The sequence below is a fragment of the Rhinatrema bivittatum genome, chromosome 1 (assembly GCF_901001135.1).
Source record: "Rhinatrema bivittatum chromosome 1, aRhiBiv1.1, whole genome shotgun sequence".
NCBI classification, from domain to species: domain Eukaryota; kingdom Metazoa; phylum Chordata; class Amphibia; order Gymnophiona; family Rhinatrematidae; genus Rhinatrema; species Rhinatrema bivittatum.
Genome location: NC_042615.1, coordinates 493,129,136 through 493,155,836, shown reverse-complemented (window position 1 = coordinate 493,155,836; position 26,701 = coordinate 493,129,136). Strand labels below are relative to the sequence as shown.

The 26,701-nt window shown below is 44.1% G+C and overlaps 1 protein-coding gene across 3 annotated transcripts in view; it reads right to left on the bottom strand.

Moving 5' to 3' along the window:
- Positions 1 to 26,701, bottom strand: part of CNTLN (centlein) — a 1,032,335-nt gene that overhangs the window by 643,295 nt on the left and 362,339 nt on the right. For all 3 annotated transcript variants that reach the window (XM_029608687.1, XM_029608696.1, XM_029608677.1), the window contains exon 8: positions 1,743 to 1,905. In XM_029608687.1, the coding sequence (XP_029464547.1) occupies positions 1,743 to 1,905 (163 nt within the window). The remainder of the gene's footprint in view (positions 1 to 1,742; positions 1,906 to 26,701) is intronic.

Genomic DNA, 26,701 nt, shown 5'->3' with positions numbered 1-26,701 from the left:
AAGGGCTTCAGCTTAGAAAAGGCCAAGGCTCCCTTACAGTTCAAAATGTACAGCTCTTGTTGACCTTTGAAAACAAAAGGCCTGAAAAAAAACATTGGAAAAATGATTGACTGATTGAAGTGGAACTCCAACACTACCTTATGCAGGATTTTAAGATGCATGTGCAGCATCAACTTACTTAGAAAAAAAAACATGCAATAAAGTGAATGAATTTCTAAGGCTGGCAGCTCCCTGAATCTGTAGGCCAAAGGAACTGCCAACAAAAACATGGCCTTCCAGGACAGGTACTGCAGATCACAAGTGTCTATAGATTCAAAGAGAGCTTTCATCAGTCAAGTCAATACCATTTTGAGGTCCCAAGACACAGCAGGAGGTTTGATGGGGGGCTTCAAGTGAAGCAAGCCCTGCAGGAATCAGACAACTAAAGAGATTGGTCTCCTTCTTCATGAAGGTAGTAAGCGCCAATTGTACTAAGATGAATTAGAACTGAGCTAGTCTTAAGATCCAACACCAAAAGATGTAGAAAATAATCAAGCAGTTTCTGTGTGGTACAGGAGAAAGGATCTAGAGCCTTTTCCTCACACCAAAGGCAAACTTCCTCCATTTTGAATCATAGGACTTTCTTGTGGAGTCCTTCCTGGAAGCTGGAACAGCACATCCACAGAAAGGTTCAAGTGTTTAAAGATTAGGAGGATAATTTTCAACCATTAGCTGGCTACGTGAAAGCTAACCGGATAAGCTTATCCAGCTAACTTTAAGACTTCTCACTAACACTCCTTCTCCAACAGTTCCTTACATCATCCATCTATAATAACTGGATAATGCTGAAAATCAGCATTATCCATTTATCCAGCCAACTTAACTAGAAAACTGGATCAGTCCCGGATTTATCTTGCTAACTTTTAAAAATTCCCCAGTTTGCTTGGCTAATTCCCAGAGTTAACCAGACAACCTGCTTTCAAAATGGACCTCAAGATTATCTATTCTTTCAATTCTTCATAGAAGAGGTGAACTGTGTCTCAAATGTTTTTCAAGAATGCTCATGGATTCAGCACATTTTTCATTCTGAGGGTTATTTTGTAACATCACCCATAAATTAGCTGGTAAATATGTGTATAAATTACACCAATTTTCAAAGAAGAATTAAAGTGCATACGTCTGCTCTAAAAGGTATCCCACCAAATCCACCTGCACCCACTTACACCTGCTCTTTAGTGTGCAGAAACTATTCAGGAAAATTTATGTACATACGTTACACTTTTCAAAAATATGCACATAAGTCCAAACCCTGACCCAGTTTCACACCCAGGAGCCCCTCCACTAAGTCTGAGTATACTAACGACTGAACATGACAACGCATGTAAGTATACCTGTATATCGAGTGAGTCATTTTTAAAAAGCTAATTTTTGCAGGTAAAACATTGTTTTATCTACAAAAATGCTTTTGAAAATTACCCTTTTAAAATGCTGATTATAATAATCTTGGCACTCAAATTATTTTACATTATATGCAGACTCTGTTTTTCACAAGTTCATCATTTTAAAAAGAAACCCATACTATAATTTTAAATAATACAATTTTTTGCTTTTTATCTCCTCTCATATCAGAACTCTTCTAAGGAAGCAACTATACAATACAGCTAAACATTATCATAATTAAATGTTTCTTAAAGATACTATAGTATGTTCTGATGAAAAAATGTTCTTTGTATAATTTACTGAGACTATAAAAAAAATCATACTTTTTGGTACGATATTGTTTCAGCTGTGTGAGCATCTTCCTGATTTCTCAGTACTTTTTGGGTATCCATATTGAGAGCCTGAAGCTGCTGGATCAGTTCGGCCTGCTGTACTGCATGCTCATTGCTTTGTTTGTAAAGATTTTGCATCTCCTGCAACTCCTTCCTATTCAAAACAAGTAACACAGAAAAAAAACAAAACAATGAACAACTGTGATAATCTTGTTAAACACATTACATACAAAATGCTATGTACACTTCAAAATAATTAAACTTACAGGACCTTCTTTATCTATTAATTTACAATTTCTGAATTCAAAACGTAGGGAAAGCACGCAGAGGAATAGCTTTGAGAATACTTTCCAACATAGATTCATAGAAGAGATGGCTGTTGGTTTGGGTTTGATTGTAGGTTGGAGGGAGCAGTTGTGGTGCAAGTGTGTTTGGGGGTTAGGAAAGTGTAGTTATATAATCAAGGTGTGGGAACAAGTGGTGATTTCCACAGGCCTGAAGGCAGAAATTCAGTCTGACTCCAGCCTTTCTTAAAACATGAACTTTATTCACAGCTTCAGTCATATACACAACAGTAGACTGACTTTACCTTCAGACAGTGTACTCTCTGTCTACTCACAGTTGTGCAGCTTCATTTCAGCTCAGTATTTGTTCAGTGTTACACACAGGAGTTGGTTGCCTTCCTCCCGGAGAACTGGGCCTGGTCTGGTTATCACTCACCTGGATCCCAGCTCATACTCCCCAGTCTCTGGTTATGCCCTCTGAGTGGCACCTGCCCCACAGGATCCCACCCATAGAGCATACTATCTTTAGTGGACTTAAGGTAGACCAAGCATCTAGCTTGGTCCTGCACAGGTAAATAGGGGAACACCAGGGGCACTGCCTCACATACCCCGCTCCTCAACTTGGACTTGTCCGGCCAAGCACCCCTACTCCCTCCTGGATCCCATTCAGGAGAGTCCCAAACCTCCTGTTCCCCTTCCTCTGGCTTCTTACCAGCTACATTTCGGAATGGGAACTTAGTGCCATGCTCACCTCCATCTGTTAGGGTTACCCTTGACAGCGTCATGGCCACCACCCATTGTGCTCTTCGCACAGTGCATATCCCCAGTCCTTTAACTGAGTCCTTTGCCAGCTCCGGGTTTGAATTCCATTGCAATGGAGCTCCATGGACTGACTACGGAACCACCAGTACTGGTTCCTCTGTATCCTCAGTTGCTGGAGTCTCCACAGCACCTCTCTATGGGCTCTCTGCAGTTTCCTCCTCTGCACCCTCTGGCCACTCACCCACGCCAGTCACTGGCTCCTCCACAGCCTCACGGGGGGTCTTCGCAGCACCGCCCTCTGGGCTCTCCATGGTATCTCTTGCTTGCCTATCCATGCCCTCTCTCTCTGGGCTTCTCACGGGAGCTAGCTTTAGTCTCCCAGCAATGCTTGGACACCCTACAGGGTCTTCCTCAGGACCACCTGTAACATCGACTTCCAACTTCTCAAAACTGCATCCTACTGGGAAGTCTGTGTCATTCTCCCTATGGCTCTCTGTGACCCATCTCTCAGGGTTCTTCACAGTCCCCTTCTCTATGCTTCTCATGGGCGCAGTCTCTGGACTTCCAGTAGTGTTTGAGCACCCTATAGGGTCTTCCTCAGGACCAACTGTAGTGACAATCTCAGACTGTTGCCATGATTTAGTCTGCTCACCGAACACCTCTGCCAACCACTCATCCAATTCTTCCATGAACTGTTGGTACTCCTTGTCCAGCCAGTCTAGGCATTCACTCTTTTGCCTGGCCTCTTAGAAGTAGGTTCCCTTGTTAGTTTACCGTGGCTAGCCTTTCCAACTGCCAAACATCGAGTTTTAGGTTCTTCCTCTGGCCCGGCTCTTGGAACCTGGGGAACTCCCACCACAAAGAAATACATGTTTTTCCTTCCAGAACTTCTGTCTCTTTTACTTTGCTGGTTGCTGCAGTACCCTGACTGCTCCACTCCAGGTTTTCCTGTAGCTGCATAACTTCCAGTAGAGTATCTTGCTTGCTGGAAGAGGGCCCCACCCAGCTTCAATCACCACACTCACAGCCCTGTAGCACCAGTGTTCCTTCCTCTTCATTTTCTCAAGGCAAAAAAAAAAAAGGTAAAAAAAAAAAGCCTGCATAACCAGCAATAACTAAATCACTTAATTCTCTGCCTACCTCCAGCCGGGCTTCTCCTATTAGCTGGTACAAACCTACCATTTTCTGGCTGTCTCTGCGACCAGGACCACAAACAATTTCCTCTCTACCTGAAACTTTAAACTTTGTTGTATTTTTTTCTCTTCTGTGCAGCTTCTGAGCCACATACTTTCAGCACAGCCATGCTGCACCCCTGCACTCTGTTTTAGAGCCACAGGCCTTCTTTGCAATTCTTTCTTTACTTCAGACAGACACTTTCTTGGAGGCTAGTGGGCAGGGGGTGTTTCTGTGCAAAGCTTTAGAAAAATCCCACACATGACACCATATGTCATGCCTGGAGGCAGAAATTTAGTCTGACTAGCCTTTCTTAAAGCATGAACTTTATTTACAGCTTCACTCATACTTAGCAGTAGACTGACTTTACATTTAGACAGTGTACTCTCTACTCTCAGTTGTGCTGCTTCATATCAGCTTACTGTTTAGACAGTGTTATGCACAGAAGCTGCCTTCCTCCTGGAAACCTGGGCCTGGTCTGGTTATCACCACTTGGATCCCAGCTCTTCTTCCCCAGTGTCTGGATACACCCTGTTGCAGCCTCTCTGTCTCACCTCTTTTCTCCCTTTCTCCATTTCAGTTGGCAAGATGGCTGCCTCCACTTCCACAAGCTGACCGCTCCGGCGTCCCCGGACCAACAAGGGCGATTGCGTTTGCCATTTTCCTTCTGGGATCACTTAGGGCCGCGCGCTGGCCCTCCTTTTACGTACGTCATGGCAGGAACCTCGGGGGCTTCCCCTCTGCATGACGTCATTACCTCCGGGTATTTACACTTTAAACTCCATTCCAGCTACGAGTTAGCAAGAATTCGTTCCTGCTGATTTCGCTCAGGTTACAGACACCTTTTCTCTGTACTCTCTCTGGAGGACCCAGGTACCCGCTCCTCAGGGGCCTTGCTACGTTCCTGTTTTACCCTTCGGGGTCAGCTTGTTACTGCTAGGATGCCCTTGGTACCCGCTCCTCGGGGGCCTTGCCTTGTCCTGGGCCTCCGCTCCTCGGAAGTCCCTACCTTCCTCATCCTATCGCTACAGAGTGAGTACCCCAGCTTCCAGCCTCTCTCTCTCAACTTTCTACAGTGTGCATTCACGGCGTACCCCGCTCTGCGGACCACTACCGGATCTACCCTACAGGCCTGCCATCTACAGTGTGGCTTCACGGCGTACCCCGCTCTGCGGACCACTACCGGATCTACCCTACAGGCCTGCCATCTACAGTGTGGCTTCACGGCGTACCCCGCTCTGCGGACCACTACCGGATCTACAGTCTATTGGTGAGAGTTCATCTCCGCAGGTCACGCTGTGCAGTATCAGCGAGAGCACTCCTCTGGAACCACCCTCCTCTGTGCAGAGATACTCTGCCCGCACCTCAGGTTATTTCCATCATTGGCTGTATAATAAAGACTCGCCTTGACTTCTGTGTGTGTACCATTACAGCCAGCCTATCGCAGCAAGTCCCCACAGAGCCCCTCCCTGTGGGAGGTTCCATCTCTTGCTACGACCAAGGGCCCACAACACCAATAAAACATAACACACCCTCTGAGCCCCGCCTGCCCGGCAGGATCCCGCCCATAGAGCAGACTCTTCTTAGAGGATTTAAGGTGGACCAGGCATCTAGCCTGATCCTGCACAGGTAAACAGGGGAACATTAGGAGCAATGCCTCACAGAAGGATATACAATGCCTTGTAAGTCTTCACACTCTGGTACATTTTTCACATAATGCTGTCCAAAAATTATTTATTAAGTCCTTTTGTACAGTTCCACATAGCCAACTTATAAACTTAGTGCCCTTCTATGGGTCCTAAAGTGACTGATTTGGTTAGAAACTGGAAGAGTGCAAGGTAACAACGGTTAGTGGTAAATGGTGTTCATTCCAAGAAGAGGGGGCATTATTATTAGTGTGCCACTGGGATTGGTCCTTGGGGCCAGTCCTTTTCCACATTTTCACAAGAGATACTGCGGAAGTACTATTAGAGGAAGTTTATCTTTTTCCAGATGATACCAAAATCTGCAACAGCAAGGTGTGAAAACATAAGGAGGGATCTAAGGAAGCTTAAGGAATGGCTTAGAATCTGACAGCTAAGATTTAATTGTAAACAATGCAGTCATGCATTTGAGCTATGAATAAGGGAGCAATACTGAATGGGATGAAATTATTCAATGCATGAAACAAGAGCAAGATATGGGGGTTATCATATCTGATGATCTTAAGGTGGCCAAACAGGTGGATAAGGTGACGGCAAAAGCCAGAAAGATGCTTGGCTGCATAGGGAGAGAAATGGTGAGCAAAGAAAAGGAGATGATATTGTACCTGTATAAGTTCCTAGTGAATCCTCATTTGAATACTATGTTCAGTTCTAGAGAACACACCTTCAAAATGATATAAAGCAGATGGAGTCAGTTCAGACAGCAACTACTAAAATGGTCAGTGGTCTTCATTATGAAGAAAGCAAATTTTCTTATTGTATATGGTGTTCTCCATAGACATCAGGATGAATTAGCCATGACATGAATGATGAATATACCCTTCTCTCTTAAGCTCATGGAGCTTTGGCTCTACTGAACATATCAGGGAATTCCAGCTCAGGTATTATTTATGAGCCCTCAGTAAATTTTAGAGCTAAGTCTAGCTAGGTAGTCAATTCTCCAGGGAGGTGGGTGGATATTTAGTATGGATAATTCATACTGCTGTTTATGGAAAAAAACAAAATTGCTTACCTTGTAATAGGTGTTATCCCAGGACAGCAGGATGTAGTCCTCACATATGGGGTGACATCACTGATGGAGCACGATTGCGGGAAAACTTTCTGTCAAAGTTTCTAGAAACTTTTGACTGGCCCTGTGAGGCCACTGAGCATGCCCAGCATGCCATGATATTCTCTGCCACAGGTGTCTCTCTTTAGTCTCGTATGTAGCAATAAGCGTTAGCAAAAATAAAATAATAAAATATATGAGACCCAACTCCGCGGTGTGGCAGGTGGGTTTCGTGAGGACTACATCCTGCTGTCCTGGGATAACACCTATTACAGAGCAAGTAATTTTGCTTTATCCCAGGACAAGCAGGATGCTAGTCCTCACATATGGGTGATTAGTAAGCTAGAGGCTGAGTCATTTTGTAGTGAAGCAACACTGAAGTATTGTTGGTGAAAATAAGGCAGCCGAAGATCACAGCAGGTTGGATGTAGAAGGAGTTGGAATAAAACTGGAAACAAGTTCTTTAAGACAGATTGTCCATAGGCTGAATCTTCTCGTCCCTGTTTATCCAAACAGTAATGAGCTGCAAAAGTGTGACAAGAACTCTATGTTGCTGCTTTACATATGTCAAGGATTGGCACTGAACGATAGTGTGCTACTGAGGTTGACATCGCTCTTACTGAATGCGCCTTTACTCGCCCTTGGAGAGGAAGGCCCGCTTTTTCATAGCAAAACTGTATGCAATCTGCTAACCAGTTGGACAGAGTATGTTTACCCACTGCTGTCCCCAGTTTGTTTGGATCATAAGATACAAAGAGTTGATTGGATTTCCTGTGGACTGCAGGGCGGTTTAAGTAAAATGCTAGTGCACGTTTACAGTCCAAGGTATGTAAGGCCTGTTCTCCTTGGTGAGAATGAGGCCTTGGAAAGAATGTGGGTAAAACTATTGATTGGTTCAAGTGGAATTCCGTAACTACCTTGGGAAGGAATTTTGAATGTGTATGGAGAACCACTCATGTAGGAATTTTGTATATGGTGAGTACGTGACAAATGCTTGTAACTCAGTAACCCTTCCAGCCGATGTAATGGCTATGAGGAACATAGTCTTCCATGTGAGAAATTTAAGATCACAGGAATTCATGGGTTCAAAAGGAGAACTCATGAGTCTTTTTAAGACCAGATTCAGGTCCCATTCTGTGACTGGTGGCCGAATTGGTGGTTGAAGTTGAGTTAAACCTCTCATAAACCTGCTGACAAGAGGTTGTATGGATATTGGTGCATCTCCCATCTTGTTATGGTATGCTGAGATTGCACTTAAATGTACTCTTACAGATGAAGTCTGGAGACCGGAGTCTGAAAGATGACATAGGTAATCTAGTAGAGAAATTGTGGGGCAGGAGAAAGGGACAATATTCTTTTGTCTGCACCATAAAGTAAATCTTTTCCATTTTGAAGAATAGTTCTTCCGCGTGGAAGGTTTACGTGAAGCTATAACCACTTGAGATACATTGGTTGAAAGGTTGAGTGGTTGTAAAATCAAGCTTTCAACATCCATGCTGTCAGGGATAGGGATTGAAGGTTGGGATGGCGCAACCAACCCTGATCCTGACTTATGAGAGTGGGAGCTACACCCAGGCGAATGGAATCCCTGATTGAGAGGTCTAGAAGTGTGGGAAACCATACTTGTTGAGGCCAATACAGGGCTATAAGTATTATGGACCCCTTGTCCTGTTGTAGCTTCACTAGAGATTTGGTTATGAGCGGTATCGGAGGATACGCGTATAGAAGGCCTGAGTTCCAAGGGCGAGCAAATGCGCCCTTGGCTGGCTGGTTTTTCTGTGTGTGTAGAGAACAGAATTTGTCCACTTTGTGATTCAGGTGTGACGCAAAGAGGTCTATTGTTGGTTGTCCCCAATGCTGAAATATCCTAGTCGCTACTGAGGGATCCAGGGACCACTCGTGTGGTTGGAACTGACGACTGAGTCGATCCGCCACTACATTGTGAATGCCTGCCAGATAAGTGGCCACGAGGAACATCGATAGTGTCAGAGCCCAGTTCCAAATCTGTGCAGCTTCTTGACAAAGGAGATACAAGCCTGTACCTCCCTGTTTGTTGATGTACCTCACTGCTACTGTATTGTCTGTTTGGATGAGAACAGTCTTGCGTGAAAGGCAGTCCTTGAATGCATGCAGCGCATAACGTATAGCTCGAAGTTCCAGGAAATTGATTTCAAATGTTGCGTCGAGTTTTGTCCAAATACCTTGGGTTTGGAGTTGTTTATGTGAGCTCCCCAACCCAAGGTGGATGCATCTGTAGTTAACGTTAACTGTGGGACTGGTTGCTGGAAGGGTAAGCCCTTGTGCAAATTGTCCTTGTTTGCCCACCAAAGTAGGGATGAACTTAGTTGGTGGGTTACTTGAATTGGAGAATACAGTGGTCGAATGGCTTGGATCCATTGTGATCTTAATGTCCATTGGGTTACTCTCATGGCGAGCCGTGCCATAGGAGTGACGAACTATGGCGGCCATGTGGCCTAGTAAGTTGAGAAACTGATGAGCTGTTGCCTGTGTCTTTGAGCGAATCGAGTTCGCCAGTAGGGAAAGTGTCTCCACACAATCCCCAGGTAGAAAGGCCTTTGAGAGGATGGTGTTCAATTCTGCTCCTATAAATTGAAGCAGGTGAGACAGAGTGAGATGGGACTTTTGATAATTGATGAGAAAGCCCATGGAGTGAAGTAGAGTAATTGTTCCACTGAGAGAAGCCAGAGCTCCCTGTTGAGATTGATTTCTGATGAGCCAGTCATCTAAATAGGGAAAGACATGGACACTTTCCTTGCGCAAGTGTGCTGCTATTACTGTCAGGCATTTTGTGAATACTCTGGGAGCAGAGGCAAGTCCGAATGGTAGTACTCTGTATTGAAAATGTTGATGACCCACCATGAAGCGCAGATATTTGCGATGAAGAGGGAATGTTGGAATGTGAGTGTAAGCGTCTTGAAGATCCAGAGAACAAAGCCAATCTCCTGTTTGAAGAAGTGGAAGCATGGTGCCCAGAGACACCATCCTGAATTTTTCTTTTTTCAGAAATTTGTTGAGATTTCTGAGGTCTAGGATGGGACGTAGGCCTCCGGTTTTCTTTGGAATGAGGAAATAACGGGAATAGAATCCTTTGCCCTGCTAAGTCCGGGGCACCGGCTCTACAGCCCTGGCTCTCAGAAGGGTGGATAATTCTACTTGCAATTGGATTATGTGATTTTCGCTGAGAGAAATAGGTCTCGGAGGAGAATCTGTTGGAATTGAGAGGAAATTGAGTTGGTAACCTCGAGATATTATTGTAAGCACCCATTGGTCTGTTGGTATTTGAACCCAATGGTTGTAAAAAGAGGATACCCGACCTCCTACCGGAAGCTGTGGATGAGGACTGGAGAGAAGGCTGTGTTCTCTGGGAATCGCCTCAAAAGCAAGCAGCCGGTCCCGTCTATGGCGGAGGTTGAGGCCTAGTCGCCCTAGGTTGTATGGGCTGAGGTCATTGTTGTGGCCTAGAAGACCTGCTCCTAGATGTAGGGGGGGTAATATCGCCTCTGTCTATAGAAGGGTCCTTCTGGGATCCTTTCTTTGAGGCCTATGAGTTGGCTGCATAGGTGGATCCTGCGGGATCGATGAAAGCTGTCTCAGGGTCTCTGTATGCTCTTTTAATTGAGCAACTGCATCTTGTACTTTGGACCCAAAGAGGTTATCTCCAAGACATGGGAGGTCTACTAACTTGTCCTGGATTTCAGGCCTGAGGTCCGAGGCTTTGAGCCATGCCCAACGTCTGGCACTTATACCCGATGCAGCCACTCTGGAAGCTGTCTCAAAACCATCATAGGCTGCACGGACCTCGTGTTTCCCTGCCTCTAGCCCTTTGTGGATGATCACTTGGGCTGCTTCCTGATATTGTGATGGAAGTGATGGAATAAAGTCCTGCATTTTTTTCCACAAATTTCTTTGGTACTGGGTCATGTATAGTTGATACGAGGATATCCTAGAATTTAACATGGCCCCTTGGTAGACTTTCCGTCCCAGGGAATCTAAAAATCTGTGATCTTTACCTGGGGGATTTGAGGAATGTGGTCTAATCCTTTTGGACTTCTTTTGCGCAGACTCTACCACTATTGACTGCTGAGGAAGCTGCGATTTTTGGTAGCCAGGAGTAGACTGCACCAAATATGTAGTGTCCATTCTTTTGTTGACAGCTGGCACTGAGCATGGATGTTCCCAAATCTGATGTTGTAATTCCAGCAGAACATCATGGATTGGTATAGCTACCACTTGCTTCGGAGGGTCTACAAATTGCAGAACGTCCAATGTTTGCTGTCGTACATCATGCTCTGGGACCAAGGTGAACGGTATAGTGTCAGCCATTTCCTGGAGAAAAGTTGTGAATGAGAAATCTTCTGGTGGAGATTTCTTTCTTGGATCCAGTGGTGAGGGATCCGACATGAAAGCTTCAGATGAGGTAGCTGAGTGTGTATCACTCCCAAGTATCATATGGATCTTGCTCAGGCTGAGAAATTGTGGAAGTTCTAGGCGGTCGAGGAATCCCTGAAGGTCCTGGTAGTGGGTCATCAATGGGTGACTCCTCAGGGTGTTCTTCCTGGGGTTTGGAAGGAAGAGTACCGACCACCTCCCCAAATTTCTTCGTTAAAAGTTGGTAAAGTGCCAATTCTGGACGTCCTGGGTCCCCAGGTGAGATTGGCATCGATGGTGATGGTGCCGGAATCGAAGATGGCGTTGGCGCCTTCAGTGGTCGCGTCGACATCACCTTAGTTGGAATCGACGTAGGTACCAGCATCGATGGAACAGTTGGTATCGGTATCGGCATCGGAACCAGCATCGACGGGGTCGTCGGCATCGGTATGGTCACCGGTCTCGGTGGAATCAACAGCATCGGCAAAGGTACAGGCATCGGTTCAAGAACCCACATCGGTGTTAGCACCGGCATCGGCGAAGTCACCGAAGTAGGTCTCTGTTCTTTAAGGGCCTGGAGCACCGCTTGTCTAATAAATTCTGACAATTCATGCGAAACATCTGGTGTAGCCAGAGCAGCTGAACGTGGTGGCGGTGTAGGCATCTATATTACCTTCGCAGATCCCTGTGGAGGTTCGATCGATGGAAGTATAGGCCCCGGCGCCGAGGGTAGGGGAGTTTTCTAAGGTTTTGGCCGTTTAGCAGTCGGTTCCTCCGGAGAGAGTGGCGTCGCTGGAGTCGATGCATGTCGGAGTCGGTGCAAGTTGATGTCGGTGGCGATGTTTTGGTCGTTGTTCGACTACCGACCTTGTCAATGCCATCGATGGCGATGGCGATGGGTGATCTCCCGATCCCTCCAGACAATGTTTTTTCAACAAAATTCACTTTGACACCCCTACCGGAGACGATTTTCTTGATGTTGAAGGAGAAGTTTTCTTCCTTTGGGAGTCATCTCTGCACATTGAGGGCAGGATGAGACATCGTGTTTATCTCCCAAACAGAGAACACACTCAAGGTGTGGATTTGTTATGGCCATTGTCCTATTACAAACCGGGCATTTTTTAAAACCCGAAGCCATTTTCTATCGACAGCCATCGATGAAAAAAGGGGGAAAAGAAAATGAGAAAAGTTTTTACTAAAAGTAAAAACGAGACTGTGATTACTCACCAGATGGTGGCAATCTGAGAGAGATCCCTTATGGGAGAAAATTTCTGAAGAAATAATTGACTTTTTCAGCCAGACAATAATGTGAGAAAAACTCACAAGGCTCCTTGCGCCGCAATGCTTTCAGCAGCGCGGAAAAACGAAGACTGAAGAGAGACCCCTGTGGCAGAGAATATCATGGCATGCTGGGCATGCTCAGTGGCCTCACAGGGCCAGTCAAAACTTTCTAGAAACTTTGACAGAAAGTTTTCCCGCAATAGGGCTCCATCAGTGACGTCACCCCATATGTGAGGACTAGCATTCTGCTTGTCCTGGGATAATACTCTTTGCAGTAAGCAAACTTGCTTTATCCAACAACAATCAGGGTTGAATTAGCCAAGATATGGGGTAGATTTTGAGAGGTACACGCAGGCGTACTTGTGTGCACACATTACACCCGATTTTATAACATGCGCGCACATGTTATAAAATCAGGGGTCGGCGCGCGCAAGGGTGTTCACAATTTGTGCACCTTGCGAGTGCCGAGCCACGCTGCCTTCTCCCGTTCCCTCCCAGGCCACTCCGAAATCGTAGTGGCCTCAGAGGAAACTTCCCTACCCCCCACCCTCCCTTCCCTTACCTCCCCCGCCCTTTCTCCCTACCTTTTTCTTTTTTTAACTTCAATTGTAAAGCTTACTTCAGCCCTGGGGCTGAAGTAAGTAGCACGTGCTGGCCAACTGCTGGCACGTGATCCCCGGCACAGCGGCAAATGACCACTGGGCCGGGAGCCTCTGACCCCACCCCGCCTGTGGACCTCCCCACCCCCCCGCCCCTTTTTGCAAGCCCCAGGACTTACACGCGTCCTGGGGCTTTACGCACGTCGCCGGGCCTTTTGAAAATAAGCTGGCGCGCCTAACCTTTTGAAAATCTGGCCCTATGTGGGGAGTACTAAGCAGAAGATAGCAGCAGACTGGACTTAAAAAACAATCTGGACTCCACTGCAGAGAACAGACTACTGGGTGAACAGACTATGCAACACTGCTTGCCCAAATTTACTATCATATACTGACACTGTAACGGAATGTAAACATGTGCACTGACAACCAAGTTGCAGCTTTGCAGATGTCTGAGAGGTACAGCTCACAGCCATGGCTCCAACTTGATGTCGTAATCTGTAGGCCAGTTAGCCCAAAACCTTGGTTCAGTGTATCCCCTCCCCCACTTCCCTGTTTTTTATAATTTCCATTCTATAGTTTCGCTGTAAATCAATATGATGTCCCCTACTAATATCGGTATAGAAGACTCTTTTAAATAAATAAATAAATAAATAAATTTACAAGCCAGCTGGACAGAGCTACACCAAGTCAGTCAGAATCATAAGAGATGGATAGTTGCAAGGCCTGACAATGAGGCTCACTTCTTACACTATTCAGGAAGGACCAGGTAGGAAGGAAAGGAGGAAGCGTGGAGGTGTGGCATTATATACAAAGAACAATATTAAAGAACAATATTAAAGCAACAGCATTCCTGGCTTATGAGGTAAGGAGGAGGCACTGTAGGTTAATCTGCAAAGAGGGAATGGAACATCTATTTATATTGGTGTAATATACAGACCTCCATCACAGACAGAGGAGATGGAGAGAGATTTAATGGAGGATAGCTATGAAAGGGGAAGTGCTGTAAGCAAGGGGATTTTAATCTTCCAGATGTTAATTAGGACATCTCAACTGCAGTATCTTCTAGAAGCAGGAAGGATATTCGATTCTCTGAAAGAACTGTTCTATTAACTGGTATCAGAACCCACACAAGAGGGGGCAAAATTGGACCTATGCTTACCAACAGGGACAGAATGATGTGGTTCAACTTTAGGATATAAGAGATGAAAGTTCATTCTAAGGTGAGGGCCATTGACTTCAGGAAAACCAACATTCTCAAAATGGGAGAGTACCTCAAGTTGTTAGCTAGATGGGAAAATTTAGGGGAAGTAGAAGGGCAGCAGACAAATCTAAAAAGAGATGATATAAGGGCATCTAATTTTTTTGTTAGGAATGTAAATAAAGGAAAGAAGAAAGAGACCATTAAGGATTTCTAAAGAAGTAACTGAAAATGTAAAGGAGAAAAGGTTATCATTCATAAACGTATTTATTTATTTATTTAACACTTTTCTATACCGACCTTCATGGTGATAACCATATCAGATCGGTTTACATCGAACAGGGTAAACTGAAACAAAAACAACATATGAACGGGGAGGCAAAAGTTACATTCAACAAGGAGGGTAAACTTGGAAGCTTATTCAGGTGGAAAGAGAGGCCTAAGAGGGCAGAAACTAATAATATAATACAATAGAGTAAACGGACTAGTGCTTAATATGTACTTAGAGGTGCAGGTTCCATCGCTCATAAAGAGTATTAGATCATCTAGAGTGTATCAGGGGGATCTGAGAAGGCTTGGCGGAAAAGCCAAGTTTAAGTTTTTTCCTAAATGTTAGGAGGCAGGGTTCCAGCCTGAGGTCTGAGGGGATGTTATTCCCACCTTTCCAATTCGACAATACCACCATCCAACTCAAAGACAACGTTAAAGACTTGGGCTTCTGGATTGATAGCGATCTAAACTATAAAATTCACATCTCTTCAAAAATAAAAGAAGGATTTCATAAATTACATGTAATCAAACACCTAAAACCTCTGCTTCACCCCCATGATTTCAAAACCGTCCTTCAAACCCTAATCTTCTCTGGTCTGGACTATTGCAATTCTCTACTAATTGGCTTACCTAAATCATCCCTAAGACCCTTACAACTTCTTCAGAATGCTGCTGCCAGAGTTCTGACGGGTAAAAGAATATTTGATCATATCACACCCGTATTCAAGCAATTACAATGGCTCACAATTGAACAAAGAATCGAATTTAAGATCCTCTCAACTTTACAGAAAGCAATATACAAAGCAGACTACACCGCACTTGATGACATCATTCATCCAGTATTCTCCACGCACAACAAGATCAACTAGTAAAATACAGCTAGTGATTCCATCACTCCCTTTTGCTAAACTCTCTTCCACCAGAAACAGAGCCATTTCTATCATCGGCCCAAAACTATGGAACTCTTTACCTCAGTTCCTCGCCTCTCAAGAAAACCCAAAATCTTTTAAGAAAGAACTAAAAGCCTGGCTACTCTGCCAATCTCATACTGACAGCCTGCTCAACAATCTCAAAACTTAATCCCACAGCTTCCCATATTTTGTCATTTATTCCCCCTCTGTCTAATCATCCTGTTTCCTACAGATATCTAAGACTATCTTATCATTATACTTGATCTCTGTCTACTCAATGTACCTTTCCTTTGGTACACCTTATCTGGTTTATTTTCAATATGCCTATCCTTTGGGATAGCTTGCCTTGTCCATATGTTTTACATGACTGTTCTCAGATTGTTAAATGCTGTTGTTTCTTCAATGTCTTCAATAGTTTTATGTATCAGGTTGTTATAATTGTAAACCGGAGTGAAGGCTACTCTGCTCTACCTCGGTATATAAAAATGCTAAAATAAAATAAAATAAATAAAAAAATATTCCAAATAGCTGGGCCTGCTGTCGAGAAAGCTCGGTCTTTGGTCGAGGTGAGGTGCGTGGCTTTAGTTGGAGGAGCTTGCAGAGTTCCTTTGTGGATTTCTCTAATCGGTCTGTTGGAGGTATGGAGTTTGAAGGGGATTTCAAGGTCGAGTTGAAGTTGATTGTGGATGGATTTGTGTATTAAGGTGAGTGATTTGTGTAGGATTCTGAAGTTAACTGGTAGCCAGTGTAGATTTCTGAGGATGGGTGAAATGTGTTCTCCACGGTTGGTGTTAGTCAAAATTCTAGCTGCAGCATTCTGTATCATCTGTAGCGGCTTGGTGGTAGAGTTGGGGAGACATAGGAGGAGAGCGCTGCAGTAGTCTATTTTGGCAAATAGCAAGGATTGGAGAACTGTCCTGAAGTCGTGGAAAAATAGGAGGGGTTTGAGTCTTTTTAGCACCTGGAGTCTGTAGAAGCAATCTTTGGTTGTGATGTTGATCATTTTCTTTAGGTTTAGGCGGTTGTCGAGAATTACCCCGAGATCTCTTACATGCGTATGAGTGAGATGGGTGTTGTGGAGGGACTGTGGGAGGGGGTTATCCTGGTTGGAGGAGATGAAGAGGAATTCGGTCTTCGTGGCATTAAGGACCAGGTTTAGATTGTTGAGAAGGCTAGTGATAGATTGTAGGCAGTTATTCCAGTGAGTGAGAGCTTTTGAGATGGATTCTGTTATAGGGATCAGAATCTGCACATCGTCTGCGTAAAGGTAGTGTATTAGTTTAAGATCTGTTAGCAGTTGGCAAAGGGGGAGGAGGTAGATGTTGAAGAGGGTGGGAGATAAGGAGGATCCTTGCGGTACACCAAGTGAGGAATTTGTCGAAGGTGATTCTTTATTATTAATTTTGACTTTAAAGCTTCTGTTGCTGAGGAAAGACTTGAACCATCTGTGGACTGATCCGGATATTTATTTATTTATTTATTTATTTAAATTCTTTTAATATACCGATGCTCAAGACAAGGTCTTATCGTACTGGTTTACAATAAACTAGGGGGTAAACCAGTTAAACCCGTAAACACTGAAAGCGAAAGTTACATTACAACAGGCAATGTATAACAAGGCTTTTTGAAGAAAAGTAAAGGGAAAGATTAACAATTTCTAATTGGAGAGCAGCGCATGTAAGTAGAAAGCAGTGGATATACCAATGTCTGATAGGCGATTCAGGAGGATGGAGTGGTTGACGGTGTCGAATGCCGCCGAGATGTCTAGCAGGACTAGTAGAAAGGAGTGGCCTTTGTCTAATCCCAAAATAATATGGTCTGTTAGTGAGATGAGGAGGGTTTCCGTGTTGCGTGCTTTGCGAAAGCCATATTGGGATGGATACAGGATGTTGTGATCTTCTAAATAATCTGAGAGCTGGGTGTTTACCAATTTCTCCGTTAGTTTGGCTAAGAATGGGAGATTAGAGATGGGGCGGAAATTGGCTAATTCTCTGGGGTCTAAATTGTGTTTCTTAAGGAGGGGTTTAAGGGAAGCGGTTTTTAGTCTGTCTGGATAAATCCCTTGGTTAGCATAAACTTCAAAAAATTGCAGAAAGAGGAAGACAGGAAAAATTAAGAGAAGCAGGAGAGCAAGTTTGCTTACCGTAAACGGTGTTTTCCGTAGATAGCAGATGAATTAGCCATGCTGTCTGGGTACGTCTTTCGTGCCACTAGGTGGCGGAGCTCTCTAAGTCTCTCAAAGTCTTTCAGCTAGGTGCTCCCTCCTGTATCCTGACAGGATTACCTCAGTCTCCTCAGTCAGTATCAAAGCGAGTTAGGTATGCTAGAACTGTCCGGGGAGGCGGGCGGGTCAGCATGGCTAATTCATCTGCTATCTATGGAAAACACCGTTTACAGTAAGCAAACTTGCTCTTTTCATGTAGATAAGCAGCTGAATTAGCCATGCGTAAACCTGAGATGTGCACGTAAATACTTACAAGATCTGGCTGCGCCAAGGCCCACTGCGTGTAACTTTACGTCTGCTATAGATAAAACGTAAGTTGAAAAATAAAGAAAAACAGGCAGATCTGCAAAGTTTTCAGGGTCGGAATATGTGGGGGGAGTAAAGGTTATTAAACTAGGTGGGTTTGGAGGACATCTCTCAACTGGGTGACATGGGGACGAACTGGTAAAACTGGAAATAGTGTCAACGTGTGCCCTTTTTAAAATCCTCCACTTTACCTGGTAAAAGCGGCATTTCCACACACATCTGCGTATTCACTTAAAATTTGGCACACGTGCACGCAACCAAGCTATTGAGTCGACGTCGATGGCATAAGCTGTATATGGAAAAGATGTTCCATTTTTTCCTGACAGGCCTTTCTGACCTTGGCGGTCATCTCCGCACATTGCAGGCAGGAAGAAACATCATGTGACTGCCCTAGGCACAAAACACACTTGACGTGCGGGTCGGTGATCGACATTGTGTGAGTGCAGTTCAGGCATTTTTTGAAGCCCGTGATCATAATGAAGTCCGGAAAGCCGTCGATGGCCTTCTGACCAAAAAATTAAGTTCACCCGGATCGAGCGGGAAAACATTTGTACTCATTGGCCGGTGGTCGGAGGGAGACCCCTATATAGGGGATGAAGTGAGATATATTTTAAACGTTTTTATTCTCAAGTTTGTGTGAAGAAATTCACACAGGGCTCCTTCACCGCGATGCTAACTGCAGCGTGGAAAAACCAAGACTGAAGGGAGACCCCTGTGGCTCGAGGGATCATGGCATGCTGGGCATGCTCAGTGGGCCAGTCAAATGTTTCTAGAAACTTTGACAGAAAATTTTCCGTGATAGGGCTCCGTCAGTGACATCACCCATATGTGAGGACTAGCATCCTGCTTGTCCTGGGATAATAAGAGTTTTACCAAGTCCACTTCAGAAGATGAATTCCATTCCATTTTGCCAAGGCCAGCATATATAGGCCTGGAGAACATTTGGCATGCTTTGCTATCACTTGAGAAATCATGGAGTAACAAAATTCATTCTTTTTCTTCACTAGATTCAATGAAGAATCAATTCTGTCATTCAACCTAGAGCTTCAGACTAAGATGAGAGGATTAAGAATCTGGAATCTTATGTTTCTACCTCACAAGAGTTCGTCAACTTTGGTAAAAGACATGTCTTCTATCCATAGCATTTTGAACTCTTTGAAAATAGATGGAGATTGCTCAATCTCCAATTTTTGAACTTCTAGTATTCTTCTCTGACTGGTCCAAATGAGCTCATTTTAAAGTATATGAAAAAAGTTTTTGGTCTCTCTGATTAGCATATGCCTCTTTAAATTCCAAAAAATCCAAGAGATCTTCTCCCAATGCCTCACTGAAGAACCCTTTAAATCACCATGCTGCCCATCTCCTTTTGGGGAAGAACCCTCTTAGCCTTAACCATCCATATTCAACATATAAAACTGGTAAAGTGGCTGAAATATGAAAAAAAATAAAAGCCATGCAGGCCTGTAGGTCTCAAACCACACCCACCATCCCACTAAAAAGATTCAAAGCCAGAACCTCCTACCTAAGGCCTTGAAAAAGATTGGAAAGTTTATTGCCCAAGAAGCCTCCCAACCCACTTCCTCCCCTGAAGTTGGGAGTGTATGGATTGCAGTTGCAAGGCGGAAGGATGGACTTGAGAAGGGGACAGGGATTCAAGACATATTCTCTAAACATTGTGAATAGCAGTAAATTAGATGCTGCTGTGCTAATGAGGAATTGTGCATTCATTTATTTTTTATAATTGACAATTTTTATTAATATAGAATCACGTTTAACAATACATTGTCAACAAATAGAACTATTACATGCAGAATGACAAATTACATGCCATCACATGCAGAATGACAAATTACATGCTACCAATACTGACTGCAGAACAAAACATCCTCATTTGTCTTTTACATGGACCAACTCCCCCCATCCCTCCCCTGTTGTGTAATCCCATCCCACCCTACTCCCCTCCCCCCCCCCCCCCCATGTGGACCCTCCTAATGTTCCAATTCCTCTTTATTTTTGGAGATAAAGGGAAATCAGGGACCATACTCTGCGAAATTTAGAAAAGGCGTCCCTTCTGATTGCCGTCAGTTTTTCCAGCCTCTGTAAGTGCCGTAATTTTACTAACAACTGTGTATGGGACGGCGTTGTGTTAGACTTCCATTGAGCCACCACCAATACTCGTGCTGCAGTCGCCACATACTGAATCAGTATTTGCTGCTCATCCGTGTACCCCTCATAAGAAATTCCTAGTAGCCAAAACATCTCCATAAACGATAGGTACATTGTAAAGGAGGAGGAAAGTCTTTGAGAGCCTGTTTGGAGAGTCCCTCGAACCAAAACAGGGTGTGCAATGGAATGTCCTCTACCAAAGTCTGTTCTATCTCTACCCACTGCTTAGTCGAGTTAGGATCATGGCATTCAATTACCGATCAGAATTGAGCGGTCACATAATAGTGTATTAAAGATGGGAGTCCCACTCCTCCGTCCCGTCTGCTCCTATACAACAACATCTTGGCTACCCACAGTGGTCTACTATGCCAGATAAAATAGAACATTTTCCTTAAGAGGGGTTTCAACTCATGTTTAAGGAGGAGACAGGGTAGAGCCTGAAAGAGATATCCAAGTCGGGATAAAATATTCATTTTAATGATATTTATCCTACCAAACCAGGAAAGCTAAAGTCTGTCCCATTTGTCCAGGTCGCCCATTATACTCCGCATAAGGGGTTGATAATTATTCCACATTAGTGCCGCAATGTCTAGCCCTAGGTTTACACCCAAGTAGCGAATGTCCACTGAAAGGGAAACAATTGTTTCCCTTCTCATTCCAATTCTGTCTCACAATGGGCTGATAAAATCTCCGACTTATCATAGTTTACACGAAACCCCGAAAGTCGGCCATACACTTACAGGTGACGCTTTACCTTATCCAGGGAGGAGGAGAGAGGCTGCGTTAATGAAAAAATGATATCATCAGCATAAAGAGAAAGTTTGTATTGACAAGCTCCCACCGGAATGCCAGACACCTCCGGGTCCTGTCGAATGGTTGCTGCAAAGGGTTCTAAACTGAGAGCAAATAGCAGTGGGGACAGTGGGCAACCCTGCCTAGTTTCCCTCTGAATCTTAACGTTCTCGGTAACTATGATTAATATTTAAACAGGCTTGGGGCGCTCGATAAAGTTCCCGCACCCATGCAAATAAGAAAGGCCAAAATACTCTATCGAAAGCCTTTTCAGCGTCGATAGTAAGAAAAACTGTTGGGTGTGCAGTCCGCTCAACACTGTATATCAAATCAATTAGTTTCCTAATATTATCTGCTATTGTACGCCCTGGTATGAAACCCGCTTCATCAGTGTGAATGAGCCCCTCAATTCTACCTCTCAAGCAGAAAGCCAAACTTTTTGCCAAAAGTTTCAAGTCAATATTAATTAGGGAGATTAGCCTAAAAGATGCGCAATTGGTAGGATCTTTCCCCAGCTTGAGTAATAAAGTTATCCCAGCCACATTACCATTCGGTAATAATTGCCCCCCATCCCGGATATGATTAAACATTCGTGCCAGGGGGCCTCTGAGGATATGGCAATATTTTTTATAAAAGAGTGGGGTATATCTATCCAGACCTGGAGCCTTCCCAGATTTAAGGTCCTTAATGGCCCAGTCTACCTCATATTCGGAGATGGGTTTCCCCAAAATGTTTTGATCCAGATCTGAAAGCGTGAGCAGTGTTACCCCCTCTAGATAGGCCTGAATATCTTCCCTGGGAGCCCCCAACTTCAGGAGTATAGAGATTCCCTTAAATGTTTGAAACCTGGTCCGAATAGCCCTCGGGTCGGTGAGCAATTCTCCTGAACTGGCTTTAATATGATATATCATGGCCTTGAGGCTCCTAGTGCACAGTCGGTTTGCTAAAAGTCTACTACTTTTGTTATCAAACTCATAATATTTTTGATGTAAAAGATCTAACCGATGCGCTATCGCTGCAGTGTCTAGGGCTGCTATCTCTTCTCGCTTCCGACTCAGGAGTCCTACCCTAACAAAACCCGGATTTTATGTTTGCTTTCTAACTGAGCGAGTTCCAGCAGTAGGGTGTCCCTGCGTTTATTGATTTGTTTTTTATGGTATGTGCCCATACTTATTAAATGCCCCCTAGTGACCGCCTTCATACCTTCCCACACCGTTGTTAGACCCACCTGCCCATCATTCAACTCAAAATAGTCTTCCAGGACCTCCCCCACCCTGTACTGATAGGTTGGCAAGGTTAGCAAGTAGTCATTTAATCTCCAAAATGTATGTCCTTCCTCCCCGCCGTGGCCTACTAATGTCCAAAGGATAGGGGCATGATCAAACCAGGTAATGCATTCAATATCTACTGATCTCGTTCTGGCCACCAGATCTTTAGAAACTAAAAACCGATCTATGCGGGTGTACGAGTTATGTGAATGTGAAAAATAAGTGTAGTTCTGGCTGTGGGGGTAACATAACCGCCAGATATCTACTAGGTGACGATTTTTCAGCAGCTGCTTAAATATTTTCCTGGGTTTCCCTTGGACTGTTAAAGTCTGACTGGAGGTGTCTTTTCCCGGGTCTAATGAAACATTGAAATCTCCCGCAATGACTACAGGATCCCCTATGTATCCCTCCAACCGTTTGTTCACCTCAAGCCTCGTCTCTGTCTGGAAGGCGGGAGGACAGTAGACACTAACACTAGGGGTGAATTATTTAATAGAACCCGCAGGATCAAAAATCTGCCCTCCGGTCCCGATATTGGGCCTTTTTTTGCACCACCAGATGCTGCGCAAACAAATTCCCTACACAATAGTATTTTTTATGCTTAGGGGCTGGAGCAAAATACTGAAAGGGGTATTTTTGGAATGCAATAAGCATTCATCTCTGCCCCTAAGGTGCGTCTCTTGTATAAAGCCTATGGAGGCCTTTAATCTTTGCAGTTCTTTAAATAACATTTGACATTTATAAGAAGAATTCAGGCCTTTAACATTCAGTGAAATACATGTAAACTCACTTGTGAATCTCATGCTCTCTCTTCTCCCCCCCCCCCCCCACTCCATTGTGAGGAAGTCTCTCCTCTTTCACCCCCATCATCAATGACCTTTCCACCAACTCTCTCCTATCCCATATCATCCAATCACTCCTATTACTAGATTCCCCGTCCACTTCCCTTCCACTCCCCCCCCCATTACCTCTGCCTTTCCACCCCTCCCCCTTATAAGTACCATACCCAACCTCTGCCCCACCCATCTGTTTCCTCCCTCACCCTCCCTCTCCCTTCCATCCCCCCTTAAAGGTAGACTTCAGTTCTGCGCAAATTGACCCCCCCACTCCCTCCCTATGATCAACATGTTCCATACAAAATTTCAACGCTAAGAACACTAAAATGAATATCATTAACTTTCAAACCCACAAACTGTTATCACATCCGTTCAATCATTATACTCTTCAAACTTTTCTTCACTGAACCGAGCCTCCCGGCCCGCAGGATCGCCCCCAGCACTCCCACTCTATTATACTCAGGTCTCTATTATGAAGAGCTGGGGATAGAGAGCCGGGGTAGTGCACAATTGATCTATGAGGGTACTTCCTCGCCATTTCCTCTCTAGGATGGAGAAAATGGAGTCCATGCCTCACGCCGGTTTGTCCAAGGGGGAAGAATCATGGCTGGCAGATTGCCTGGTGAGGCAACGCCCCCCCCCCCCCTTCCCTACTCACTGCCACTTCGGGACGGCTGGCTGAGCTTCCCCACGTTGTAGTGTGATTCCTGCTGCTTGCAGAATAGGAATGGCTTCTTCCAGTGTTTTTACTTGTGAGGTTATGCCTTTAATAGTAAAGGCTAAACCCCAGGGTAGAGCCATCTATATTTAATTTGCTCTGCTCGGAGTGTCTGGGTGAGAGGTTGTAGGGCTCTCCGACGACGCAACATAGCAGGCGTCAAATCTTGAAAAATCTGCAACTCTTGCCCTTCCCAACTAAATGGACTGACCCTGCGAGCACAGCGAATTATATCTTCTTTTATTAGAAAACTGTAAATACAAGTGATATCATCTTTAGGAGTATTGCGGGGAGTAGTTCCCAATGCTTGATGAGCCCTCTCTATTACAAAGTCCACCGGCGCTGCCTCCTCCGTACTTTTCCCCAGAGTCGCTGTCAGCAAGGCATGACACATTTTCCGCACCATCGTCATGGCATCCACATATGCAGGGATCTCCGGGAGACCCCGAATCGATTTTCCAAGTCTTCCATTTTTAAGACAGTTTCTTCCTGGTGGGATTTTAACGCAGCAATTTCATCTGTGAGGTCCGTTAACTGTGTTCCGTGAGTTTCTATTGCTCCCTCTGTCTCTTCCACCCTGTGGCCAAGCTCCCGCAGATCTGATAGCAAAGTTTCAATGTTGGCCTGCATATTCTCTTTCAATGAGCGAATTTCAGTCCTCAGCCCTTCAAACCATGCCTGGAAATCTTTCTTTGTCAGTGTCTCGGCCGATGCCACGGAGGCCTGCTGATCTTGAGCGCTCACCTCTGGTGATGGCTCATGTCCCACGGTATCGGGTTCAGCAGATAAGGCAGCAAACCTTGATCCTTCTGCCTCAAATGAAAATTTCGCCAGGTCAACTGCTTTCTTTTTCCCGGTCATCATCAGGGAGATGTGCTTCACCTAGCTCTATAATTGAAAGAAACTGCCACTCGGAGTGCTGAGTGTAAACTGTACTGGTTAATTGCAGGGAGGGAGAAGAGGCAGGCTTAAGCGCCCATCCTGGCTGATGACATTACTCTTCCACCATCTTTCCCCCTTTGGTTATTATTAGTTAAGAAAGTTTTCTGCTCAAAATTTCCCCAGATAACGTTTTGCCGCTTGTAGACAATAAAAATTGGGGGGGAGGGGGGTGAATGTGGGGGGAAAGAGACTGCAAAGAGAAAATCCCAAACGGGAGCCGCTCTCCCAGGCCACAAAACAACTACCCCGGGTTTCTTCTGTTCGCAGTTGTAGCTTGTTAAGATTTTCTTGTTTCTTACCCCCTGTAGATAATAGTTCTCACCCACTGCAGAACTGAAACGAGAGATCCAACTGCAGAGCTATTTAGCCGTTTCCCCGCTGTTGTTTTGACACCACCACACAGCAGTCGGGTAAAAATAGAGCCAAGGCTGCTCGCTCTCAGCCCTCCTGCCTCTCCACGAACCTCCCCGCCAATATTTTTGTGAATTTCCTGAGGCAACTTCGCTTGCCCTGTGCCGTTTCCTTTTCCTGTATTTTGTGGTGTATTTTATTGATATTGTATAATTTATGTAAGTCCCCAACTGCTCCTGCCCGGGCTGATGCCTCTGCTGCGTCTGGCTAATGTGTGTTCGTGGCAAAAATGGCGGCCTGGAAGGACGCAGGGCAGATGTTGCATTTATTTATTTAATAATTTTTATATAACGACTTTTCATGCGAGCATATCAAATCGGTTTACAGTAGTTAGCAAGTATTCATTTAATAATACTTGCATATCCAAAAGAAGAAAGGAAGTAGATACATAGTTTCATAATGTACATAATAAAATAGTAAACTAAAATAGTAGGCTAAATAATCTTAAAATTTAAACAATTATAGAGGCAGTACAGAAAGAATAGAGATAATAAAATAAAAAATATATACATTACCTTGGTATAAAATCAGTAGTTTAAATCATTATTTTAACAGCTCTTGGAAGGCTTGTTTAAAAAGCCAAGTTTTAATGCCCTTTTTAAATAATTTGATGTCTGCCTCTAATCGTAATTCCTGTGGAATAGAGTTCCATAGTTGGGGTCCAGCAATAGAGATAGTTCTCTCTCTTACATTATTTAGATGCACGATTTTGGGGGAAGGAATTGCCAACATCCCTGTTCCGGTTGATCTAGTAATTCTTGAAGGGATGTGGAAGTGAAGTTATGAGGTTAGCCATTCAATTTTTTCATTGTAGAGGGTTTTATGAATTAGGGACAGGATTTTATGTTGGGCCCCGTATTTGACCGGTAGCCAGTGAAGATCTTTCAATATTGGGGTGATATGTTCTGATCTTCCAGTTCCTGTCAAAAGTCTAGCTGCTGAGTTCTGCAGAAGTTGCAATGGTCTTGTAATATTTGCGGGTAGTCCTAAAAATAGTGAATTGCAGTAGTCTAATTTTGACAAGATAAGTGCCTGTAAGACAGTTCTGAAATCTTTTGGGAATTGTAGGAGTTTTAATCTTTTGACGATAATTTAAAATAATCATCGCTTATGATTTTTTTAACGCATGATTTCATTAAGAATTCGCAATCTATGAGGATGCCTAGATCTCGTACTTCTAGAGAGATTAAGTAATTTTTAGCTGCTTCTTGAATTTCAAGCTCTTTTGTCTTGCTTAGTTTAGGTGAGATGTATAGAATGTCAATTTTATTAGTATTTAGGGAAAGATTCATTTGGGTTAATACCTTTTCAATGGCGGATTGGTATATATCCCAGAGCTTAAGAGTTTGGTCGATAGATTTTTGGATCGGTATTAAAATCTGAACGGCGTCAGAGTAGACAAAATGTGTTAGACCGAGGCCTGATAGAATTCTGCACAATGGAAGCATATAAATATTAAAAAGGGTTGAGGATAGAGAGAATCCCTGAGGTACTCCATAGTGGAGATCGATTGGGTGTGATTCGTTATCAAGAAATTTTACTTTGAAGGTTCTATCTTTTAAGTAAGAGTTGAACCATTTTAGTGCGGAGTCTTTAATGCCTTTTTCGTTTAGTCTATCAAGGAGGATTTTATGATTAACTGTATCGAAGGCTGCTGAAATATCTAGCA